Genomic DNA, 11,641 nt, shown 5'->3' with positions numbered 1-11,641 from the left:
TTCTGCATCCAATTATTTTTATTCTGTGTTTTTACAGTGGAGCTCCATTCATACCAAGCTATTTGGGTAGCTTTACTACGGGCCATATGGTCTCTATTTGATTTTCCAGGATGTTTGAGTGTTCTTATCCAGAATGCCCCTACTCTCTTCTTTAAATTCAAGATTCTTTACTCTCTGTGGTATGGAAAACAGAATTGGAGGGCTTTCTTCCTGTGCTGGCCACGCTACAGTCTCAAGCTCAATCTGGAAAACACCAGATACATTTATCCCATGTATCCAACAGGTCTGGGAGAGATTTTGTGATATAGTGGAAAGAGTTAATTTTCAAAACTATTACTAAGTTTCCAAAGTAAAATTTTCTGAGCTAGAATTGGAGACAGGATTTTGAAAGAAAGAAAAAAGTACTAGATCAAAGCAGAATTTGTACTCCTGATAACCCACCAAAGGAGTCTTGTGATGGTATTATACTAGCCTCATATTCAGCTTTCTTCTGCCCAAGTTTCGGATCTATGAATGAGGATGCACTTGGGCACTGCTTAGTAAAACATGGATAGTTTTAATGCTTTGTGGAAGCCAGCCCAGCCTAGACAGATACATAGAAAGCATCCATGAAATTCAACCTTCGAAAAAGAGCTGCTGGGAGACATGGATCCCCAGGAGGGGTTCACTCATCTCACCCCTTTATACCTGCCCTGTCCTTTGGAAAGAACAATTCCTCTTTTTGAAAAATGAGTTAATATTTGCAGGGGCAGAAATATCCAGGTTTGGGCCCCTTCTTGTCCTGAGAGGACTAAAATTGCAGCTCTCTGCAGAGCTCACACCTCTGCAAACTAGGTTGTGTGGCCTCACGGATGTCGGGAAGATGAGAAATCTCTGCCTTTATCCTTGGTAAGAAGCAGATGCTCCACCTGCTACTGGTTTGGTTTGGCACATCAGCAAGCAACCACCAAAGGCAAGCAAGGACACTGTGTAATTTGGCGGGGATTTTGGCATGAGTGTGCAAAAAGCTGTGTACAATGATGTCCGGCCAAGCAGCCATAAGACTTGCCAGCGGTGCTTGGAGCCTGGCATTCGGCTGCTGCACAAGGCCATGGGCTGTTGCCCTCTTGGCACTGATCTTGGCTCATGCTCTGGGCCCCTGGAATGTACAGATCCCTGTCAGCCTTGGGATGGGGCACTGGTGGATCTGGTGTGTCGCCATCACGTGTCTCTGCAGTCTCCACCACGTGCTGCAGCCCCACAGCTCAGCGACTGAAGGCCTCAGCATGGCGGGGCCACGCACTGCTCACACCGGTGCTGAATCCCAGCTGGGATGCCTCACAGTCCTCTCCTTTCCTGAAGCTCTGTGTACCATCTGGAGCACTCTGTTGGCTAGGACATGCTTCTGCCACCCTTTCTGACTGGGAATTTGAGTCAGGTGGGGTGGGGAGGGCAGCCTGCAATTAGGCTTGGAACATACCCTCCCTGTGCCGACAGTGGGGACCCTGCCTGGTCAGTGAGAGCCCTCAGGGGAATTTTAGCCTCTTTTGGGGGGCCCAGGACTTCTCAACAGCAAAGCTGTTGGTGCTGAGGTGATGTTTTCCCTGGAGACTTAAAGGCTTTGAGGTCTATAAAATGCTTTGCCCTCTTGGGCAAAGGTGCCTTTGTGCCTGCTCCGTGTTGCTGACACTCCAGATCTCTGGGAGCTGGGACCATCTCTCACCCCAAGGAAAGCTGCTCATTGCAGTGAGGTTCTGCATGGCGCAGGAAGCACCCAGCTGGGATGTGAAGAGGATGCCTGGCAGCTGCAGGAGCCAGACCACAAAAGCTGCAGCTGTGGCCTGAGGAGAACCAACAGCAGGTCAGCTCCAGGGGGAGCCCATGGGTGGCTCAGTGACCAATCCAGCCCAGCCACGCCACAGCTCCCTCCCAGCCTGCCCATGGTCTGTGCAGCCACTGCAGAGCATCCCCCAGCCCCACAGAGCACTGACCATGGCAACAGGAGAAGGGCTTCCTGCTTTTAGAACATCTCCACAAATTAACTGAAATGCTTTTTTCCTCCTCTTTTTCTCCTGTGGTGTTTTTGTTGTTCTTTTTTGTTTTTTTCACAGGTTGGGAATGGTATTGTACCAGAGTGAAGTGCAAAGCCTTGGCTAGTAACATCTGAAATTTTCACTTGTGGTATTTGCTGATATACCAGCACTGACATGTCCTGCCTGCCATAAGATGCCTAAGCAGCTATTTCTGGGGCATAATAAAGCAACTGCTAGTGAAGACAGGCACAGACATAAAACTGAGATTAGGGAACAGGAGCTGACTTTATCAGGCAAAACCACCAGCTCGTAGGCATGAAGCCCAGGTACAAATCAAGTGCACGTAAAAATATCAAAGTTAAAAACTAGATTCTGGGGATATTTTAACAGGAATCAACCACTGTGATCTTGTTGAACTAGAAGAGACCCTTTAGTTTCCTTGCTGTACCTTGTCAAAAGATTTTTATCTATCCTTGTCTGCCATGTTGGCCTTGTTTTTCTTGTGTGGAGATATTAACTGTACATTATTTTATCTTTTTTACTTCTCTTTGGTGTCTACATTGGTTTCAGGACAGAGCAGAACTCAGAGATAAACTCTTATATCACGAAGAAAAAAATCTCACAACTCCCTCCACCTTTGATACACATCCCCTCAGCAAATAGTTCACAGCACACATCAATAAATCATCCTTTCTTTGAAGTAAACTTGTCTTAAACGCTTCTGATGACCAATAAGGTGTAAGTGAGAGCATTAGCAGCAAACACACTACTGCCAAGCACTGTGACCCCACAAGGACAGTTATGATATTGGTTTCTAAGACCTTTGGAGAGCAGGAGGAGAAGAAATACATTTGTTAAAAAGCATGGCTCAGATCCTCGAGGGGCAGGCAGCGATGGAGCTGCAGTGCTGTGCTAATTGGTGCAACTGCCTGGCAAAATGTCTCTAAAATAACAGGCACTCAAGTTCAAGACCCAGTGTGGTTTCAAATATCCACTGCATAACCCAGACAGTATCTGGCTTATTAAAGGAGGGCACAAAACCAGGGAGGAGAAGACAACAACGGTATCTTTCCACATGGGCACTAATCTGGCCAGTGGGCAACAGCAGAACCTCTTTTCCCCCTGCAGGCTGAGGCTTCTGATGAATTTAATGCTCTCTGAAGACTGTCTCAATTGAAATCAAACTCACTTATGACCTTTCCTCTGAGCAGCAGGACAATGAAATCCATAATGAAAAGGCAGTCAAACAGAAGACAAGAATATGATTTTTTAAAATGAATGTTTTATTCATGAAGTATTTCTAAAAATGTGTAAAATACACTCAAATATATTTGATTTGTTGACTGTAGCTAAAAATATAAAAATATAATTAAATGCATAAATTAAATTGACAATAGTAGCACAGTTCTGTGTTCACCCAGTGTTTGTTAGGAACACAATTTTAAGTAATTATATTGCATATGAGCATGGAATAAATACTGAGGATGTTTTTCAGACACTTTACTCCAAGCACTGCCAGAGAATTTATGGCTAGCCAAATTTCAAAGTGGTGGGGTTTTCACTATAGTGTACTGCCCTGCTCTAGAGCAATATATATTTAGCTTCCTAATGTTACTTACAGTATTTCTCTAGCTTTCAAACAAACCAAGAAACAAGTAAACTGTAATGAATATTAGACTACCTGCTTTGCTGACACTGTGTGTGTTCCAGTTCCACATTTTTTTCTCAATTAGCTGGTCCCTAGTCTCCAGCATTTCCTGCAAGCCTTGAAACAAAAAGTCCCAGTTTGAACCAGCTGTTGATCTGTGAGATCACTGATAACAAACCAGTTTGCTTTGGCCACAGAGGTGCTCCCAACAGGTCAGGAGTTTGATTTTGTCAGTGTGAGGGAGACAATTGAGGGCATGGGGTCTACAGCAAGTTGTTCAAATACTGGGGTGAGCACTCATTTCAATTCAAAGTTACAGCACCCTGAGATTACAGGTCCCAGAGCTCACAGCTCCAGAGTCCAGACATCTGTGACAGGGCCATGAAGGGAGTGGTGTTCATTCTATAATGCATTTTATTTACACAAATTGTATGTCAGAAGTACTGAAAGAAATCTGAATAAATGTTAAGCACCTGCCAAGGCACTCCTTGGGCATGAAGCTGTGGCTGGGGTAGGCTGTCTGTCTGGGTGTCAGATGCATTTCTCTGTTCTGTGGCCTTGGAGAGAGATGCTGATAGATCGATTTGATGCCTGTTGTTCTCATCCCTCTAGTCCATATATTAAATCTCAGGCTGAGGAGCACAGCTAAGTGCTCATGTACTCCTATCTGTCTAGTGTTTAACTTTGTGCTTTCAAAGAGTAAATAACCATATACAATACATTATATAAACGTAAAGCTCACACATTTTCTTTTCTCTGTTCTACAATTGGAAGGAAATTCATTGCATATTATGGCACAATATAATATTTCTGGCATTTTAGGCATTATTTATTGCTAAATAACTATAGCAGCAGAGAAAAATGTATAAAGTTGCACTTTTTGACATCTTCACAGTATGCCTATTTCTCTCACCCACTTTTGTGTTCCATTAGTAACAAAAAATATCATTTATCAACTCCAGCTATGTAAAATCTATTTTTTCCCTACAATTGCTAGTGGATCTTGTAATTTTATTGCACAGATTAAAAAAATATTTATTACAATTTTTTCATTATTAAATAACTTTCAATACAAAAATTTGAATTAACCTAAAAGCCCAACCCTGCAAGTGCTTCAGAAGTGGAACAGTTTTTTCTTCAGGCAAGCATTCCAGTTGACTTTCATGAAAGTACTCAGGTAGCTTTGTGGACCATGCAGAGGTTCAAAGGATGGGCTCCAAGTGTGCAAATCTTAGCTTATGGATCAGCAACAACACTAGCTTTGCTTTGTAACATTATTATTGGGAAACATCAAGAAGGGAATTCTGAACATCATCAAGGACATTCAAAAGATATCTTTTTCCTTGAGCTTCCTCAAATGTATTTTTCTTACATTAACAATTTCCCATCAGTCCTGTTATTCAGCTTAGAGGCACAATAAATATAACTACTTATACTGATAAGTAGGTGTTGTATATTAAAAAAAATGCTACATAGATACTTTTTTATTTTTTCTCAGTGGATTTACACTGGTTTCATATGAGCAGAATTGGCTAGAGAGCAGAACCAGAGCAATAACGTGTGTATACAGTCTCAGGTGTGACCTACTTGGGCAGAAATGTAAAGCTGCTCAAGAGCATTGTGCCAGAGTGTTTACGGTCATCTGTCATGTTATGAAGTGATGAGGAGGAAGAGGCTTATGAACAGTGTCCATTATTAGCTGGGAGAAAAGATGAAACTAGCTGTTTGCTATGACATAATTTTGGGTACACATGTACAAACTCTGCAGCTGCAGACAAGGGAGCTGAGAATGATAAAATAAACTGCAGAATGAATGTGTCTCTGAAAATGATGGACAACACATATACAGAGCATGCAATCAGACTTTTGCCCTCAGATCATATAGGATTGAGTGAACTCCACTTCCCTCAGCATTAGAAAATGACGTGGCGATATAGAGTGTGAGGTAATTTATAGGGTACACTTGGTGTGTGCTAACAATGTAATTGTACTGCTGGTAACTAACATGGTGATCTTCGTTCCTCGGCTACCCCTGCAAAAAAGAAAGGACCAAATGCAGTGCATGCAACACAACAGCAGTTTTCACCATGCCTTAAGTGCAGAAGTTACGAGCCCTATCAACAATTGATCTAAAGCTACCAATGCTTGTTTGTCCTCGCTTGCTAACCTAGCCATCTAGCAAAGGAAATAGAGAAAAGAAGGCATCTGCAGAAAATGTGCTCATTTCTTTGTGGTTTTGCTTAGGCTTTCCTCTGTGAAAATGTCTTCCACCCTAATGCTAGTTCCCTTCTTCTTTGGTTTCCATTAAGGGTGGTGAATTTTGAGGTTTGTGTGGTACCAAAGAGGATGCGCAGGAGAGATGAGCAGTATTTTCATTCAGAAACACCTAAAAAGAATGACCAAGTTTACATGTTCTGAGCAGTTGTGACAACTGATTTGAAGGGTGGCTTCTGAGGCATCTGAAGGCATTTGGTCAAGAAAGGATAACATTCCGGATGGAGTAGGAAGAGTGGAGTAACATGGATATGCACAGTCCTGCTGTGGCACAGGAGTTCCTCAGTTAGGCGCTCAGTTAGCTACTTACTGATTCTCAGAAGGCCTTCAGAAATATTTATTTTTTCTCCAAAACAGAAGTTGGCACTTGTCTTCAGCAACATGCTACGTTTTCTCTACAAAAAGTATGGGTAGATATATGAAAGAAGAACTATGAAGTCCTTCCTTCTTTTTGTGGTGGAGATGAACTGTGTACTGGCTTTTCACTATTTGTTTGAGGAGCATTTTATAAAGATAAGTAATAGCTGAACAGAGTGTTTAGACCCTTGAATGAGATGCCTCTTTGTAAAGGAGAGAGAGGCTGTGCACAATCCACTTGGCTGCGCAGGATACCTGGTAAGTGCTCTTTGATTGTACTTCTTGCTGTCATTCAGTTCTTTTATTGATACAAAATTAGAGTTGATACGTTTTGAATTTTAAACATGTTTTCAGCAATGAGCCCCTGCCTGGGGCATGGAGGTTGGAACTAGATGATCTTTAATGTCTCTTCCAACCCAAAACATAAGATGATTCTATGATCAGGACGGCCCTGCCAGCCTACATTCCCTGATGAACTTTTTTCCATTCTAGCTGCCCATGTGGTGGTGACATCATGTAACATTCCAATGGAGAACTCTTTCTATGGAGACATGCTGGGGCCAAACTGTCCCACTGTGAAACCAAGTGGCATTTGAAAGATACCAACACTTGGGGCAAAGTGCAGGTTTACTCCAGTTGAGTAAACTGTGGGATATATACCTTTACATGTCTTTGTTTCAATGTTTGCCATCTCTCTACTTTTTTAGCTCTCGTGGTACAGCATTGTTTCTGATGAGCTATGGAAGTTGCCAGACTTCACATCCTCACAGGTTTGTTAACACAAATGTCTGAGGAGTGTCTTTGAACACCTTTCTTAATAAAAATTTTACACACATGAAAGTGCACAGACACAAGTTGTGGTCTGATTCTGCTCTCTTAAACCAGTGTAAAGAAACCAGTGTGTGACCTGTCTCCCCCCAGAGTATGTAGTCAGAGAAAGGTCTGCTAGACTTCACTGCAGGTATGTTGTTTGATATTTTTCTACTATGTCACACTAGACTGAAACAGTTGCTTCTAGTGAGGTGAACACTGTTTTGGTCGGTTGTTAATGAGTTCTGTAAAAGGTATGCCACTGTGATATGGGTTACTCCCATTTTTGTCAGATGAAAAGCAGTAAGTTTGAAGTGTAGAGTAACATTGTAACTGCTATACAGGACTACTGTTCCCTTGCTTAATAGTAGCTTATTTCATCTCACACAAACACTGAAATATTTTTTAAAAATGAGGTTCTCTGTATAGGACTTTTTCCATGTCATGCCAATAGCGCCCCAAATGCAGCAGTCCTGTTAGCCATACAACTTAAAATAGTTTATGTAGAACAGTTTATAAAAACTGTGATAAGAAAAAAATAGTATTATCTGAAGCATAATATTAATATAAACAATATAGAAAAAATATACATATTTACACAATGCCAAAATACAATTATATACATTAATATCTATTACATTTAAATTATATATCTTTAAAAAATCACCAGACCAATAAATTATACACAGTCTCATCCAAAAGGTCTGGCACCTTTCTGGTGCATGAAATACATACATAAAAAAACCAAAACAAAACCCCTAGTTCACAAATGTGTTCACAAAAGCAGATATCTCTAACATTCTTAGTGCCTTGAATAAACAGCATCTGAAAGCAAGGAAAAATGAGATTAGAAAAAGTAAAACAACACAGATTCAGCAGTGCTCTGAGAGGTTGCTGTGTGGGAACAGCACTGGCTGTGATGGATGTTACAGCTAAAGTTCAGATCCCACCTCTGCTTGGTCTCTCAATATGTGAAACCTGGATGTTTCAGTTCTTGGTCTCCTCCAAGGCTGTTCTACCTGTCTATGACAACTCTGATTTCTACAGGCTAGATCAGGAAAATTATTTAGATTTCTTATGATATAATCTTAATTCCTAATGTCCAAAATTGTGGAACTACTGAGATCCTTCTGTCTTGACCCTAAAAACTTCTACATCCTTTAGGAATCAGCTGCACCAAGGCACATGGTCACCACAGCTCCTCCACACTGGTCCTCTGGCCATGGACCCAGGAGGTGAAGGGCAGTGCTAGTGCCAGGTTTGCTACTCCTGCCACTCTTATCAGCAAGGGACTGGATACAGGCTAGGAAAAGGAGCCTACAAGGATGGGGAGTCTGGGGAGAAAGAAAGAGCACAGCCTGGGACACTTACATTTTCCAGTCAAAGCAGATGGGAAGTCTCCCAAGGCTGCCTATATTGTCAACAGCAGATGAGGATGATGCAGACAGAAATTGAACTCCATGAATGGCAGAAGAGCCCAGTGAGTGCTGTCAACATTCTCTGTTGCTTATGGATAGTGAGAGCATAAATATAAGGCAGGAGCAGGAAGTGATGCTATAATGACTACTAATGGAGAAAATAAAGACACAACTGCAAGAATGAAAAGAGCACAGAGAACAAATGATGGTCCAGGAAGTAAAGAAATATCAATGGTTAAGAATAGCACAATTCCCCTTCAATTACACTGTCAGTGAGCTACTACATTTGAAACATTTTACAATTTGATAAACTTGCAGTTACCTCTGTGATACTCTGGATTCACATTTTCATATATTGGAAATAAGGGATTTTCTTGTTCACTGCGAAGTTTTCTGGCTCTTAAGACATCTCTCACACATTGATGTAGATACACATATTGACACTGCAAAAGATTTGTTTTTAAGACACTGAGGAATTTTGTAACTTAATTTTATGAGAGCTAACTCCCTCAAAAAAATCAAAGGTGGTATTAAAAATTAAAATACAATTCTAAAATTAATCTCCTTTTCACACTAGTAATAGAATAAACTTTTGTGATCACCTCTCTTTAGAAATAATACCAGTAAAATATAAATGAACACAGTATGTTTTGACAGATTATGCCATTAGTGAAAGCTTTAGCTTTCAGTGCAATTTCACATGGTGCTGTGTTGGATAGCTACTACTTCTGAATGCTTTGGTATAAAGTATATATAGAATAATTAATATGCACAGGGAAGCATGCAGGAAAGACAAACAATTTTTGATTTTTCTTTTTGTTCTGAAAAGAAATATTTTCCATAGAATTTTACAATAACATATAAATATTTCAGACAACTGTGAGAAACCTAAATCTCTGAAAAAAATCAGAAAAATCTCTGAAAACACTATTTTTTTTCAGATCTAGCATAAGTTCTAAGATTGATTCTGACTATACAGCAAATGACAGTCTTTTCTGAAGAGTGCCTTTCATAGAATAGAGCTAAGATGACATTCAGAACCAAAGTAAGGAGGGTCAGCATGTTATTGACTGTTGATTACTCACCAAACTATCTTGACAGAATAGCTTATTAAACTTTCATGTTTTGCTACTCTTTGTGGTTTATGACATAGGTCATAATAGTCTTTCAATTAGTGCAACATGGTACCCAAAAGTCAGGCTGAGCATGTTTATATATCAAAGTGTACCTTTTTAACATTATCTCAAAAACATAATTTCTCCAATAAGTGTATGTATTTTTTCCCCCTCACATCTTTAGCCGTTGCTCTGTGTCTTTCTCTCAGTGCTCTGGCTCTGGGAAAGTGAGGATATCTGCCTTTATGCACATGCAGCTGCTCTCTCTGCAGAGCTGAACCCTGCACCCCACCACCAACACGATGGAAAGGTGGCCAAGCATGGAGACTTCTTTAGGCAAAGACCATTTTTCAACTGGAATGGTTACTGCTGCTGGAGCATGCTGCCTTTTGAGCTGATGCACAGAGTTTTCCCTTGCCTGTCTCCACCTGCAGTCCCTTGTCTTAGACAAGGTTGAGCCAAGTCTGAGGCAGAGGCATTGTTTTGTTGCTGCTGGTTTCCTGTGACTGAATATGGCCAAGTATGCTGGTACTGTGGCCTTCAACTTTTGTGTGGATCTGGCTGCCTTTTGACTCAGATGTCATGCCAAGCTCATGCCAAAGGCAGGTTTTGTATCACACAACTTTAGTTGTTTATAAGTCAAATTTAGGCTCTTGAGGTTGTTGCCTCTTTTTTCCAGCTAGGGAAAAAGAGCCATCCTCCTGAGATGTCTGTCTTTGCAGACTACAGATGATGGGGAATGTAGGAGGATCTGTCTCTGAAGATGCAGAGACTAGACTGGGAACCTGTCTCCTCTCCAAAAGAAGGTCTTCTGCAATTAAGATATTTCCACGAGCCCCTTTGTTTTGTGTTCCCAGCTGGGCCTCTTTTTATACCCATATGAGACATTTAATCTATCAGAAAACACTGTCACTGACACATTGGTTTCCAAATTGCAGCAAAGAGCTCCATTAGTATCAAGCCACAGGCAGACACATCAAACTTGTTCTCATTCTTCTATTAATGGTTCACAGGGAAAATGTACAGAGTAACTCCACAAGTGAACACCTTTATTAAATCAGCTCCTAAATGTTTAGCTCCTATCAGTATAACATGATTTTCTTGCCATTTTAAAAGCACGAAAGAAATACAAAACATTTACTTTTTCTAAACTTTGAGTACAAATGTACTTGCTTTTCCATAGTATGTTAGGAGAATGCCAGTCAACTTTCCAAAATCATTGTAATGAAAATGACAGAACAGCTCAATAAAACATAAACTGCAAAGGCACAAGGTCACAGTGGACAGAGTTTTAAAATTGCATACATCTAATTTTCTCTGTCCTGCATTCCTCTTTCCTATTATGCCAACCTATCTGTCTGGTTTAGGCTTGTCTTCCAAACCCATCCCTGAAGGACCTATCTCCACTTAAAGCTCATTTACTGGACTCTGCAGTGAAGCAACTGTGAGCTGATAAGTGCCTGATGCATAATGCTGCTGGGGTGATGATGGGCCTGAGCAAAAAAAAGGAGAAATCTACAGGAAGCATAACTGCAACTTGTTATGGTTTGGATCTTCTCTAAAAGAGCCAATGGAAAAAGACTTGAACTGGAAATTCTCACAGAGCTAAAATACATTTAACTCGTATTTCACAGTGGAGTAAGTGCAAAGTGCTTTGAGAGCCTTTAAGATGAGACTGATTTTACATACTGTAGGCATAGCAAGCTATCCAAACCTTACCTCTGTCTGAACCATGTGAACACGGTGAAGCCTTAGATCATGGACTGCTGCATAAAGGTCAACAGTGTCCTTCGAATCCAGCTGCTGCAGAATTCGGTCCAGTGCAATGAATGTGCCAGTCCTGCCAACACCAGCACTGAAAAAGAAAACAAACCAAGAGATTCAAAAGCAGATGGATCAAAGCATTCACTATTTTCATGTGATACTTTTGTGAAGTTCAGATGTCCAGGGTGAAAAGCAAGTTGTTCAAATGGCATCTTTGGGTCTTTAAACCACTTTATAACGGAA

The 11,641-nt window shown here is 40.9% G+C and overlaps 1 protein-coding gene across 2 annotated transcripts in view; it reads right to left on the bottom strand.

Moving 5' to 3' along the window:
- Nucleotides 1-3,334: 3,334 nt before the first annotated feature.
- The window catches only part of PTPRB (protein tyrosine phosphatase receptor type B), a 47,409-nt gene continuing 39,102 nt past the window's right edge, over nt 3,335-11,641 (bottom strand). Inside the window, exons 30-32 of one of the 2 annotated variants that reach the window (XM_058022431.1) lie at nt 11,354-11,489; nt 8,842-8,962; nt 3,335-7,926 (exon numbers count right to left, since the gene is read on the bottom strand). In XM_058022431.1, coding sequence (XP_057878414.1) covers nt 7,904-7,926; nt 8,842-8,962; nt 11,354-11,489 — 280 coding nt within the window. In that variant the 3' untranslated portion in view covers nt 3,335-7,903. Of the gene's footprint in view, nt 8,963-11,353; nt 11,490-11,641 lie in introns of both variants that reach the window. The other variant, XM_058022430.1, reaches the window with a different exon arrangement.

This window comes from Melospiza georgiana, chromosome 4, assembly GCF_028018845.1.
Source record: "Melospiza georgiana isolate bMelGeo1 chromosome 4, bMelGeo1.pri, whole genome shotgun sequence".
Lineage (NCBI taxonomy): Eukaryota > Metazoa > Chordata > Aves > Passeriformes > Passerellidae > Melospiza > Melospiza georgiana.
The sequence above is the reverse complement of the archived record's forward strand: the minus strand, read 5'-3'. Positions and strand labels throughout refer to the sequence as shown.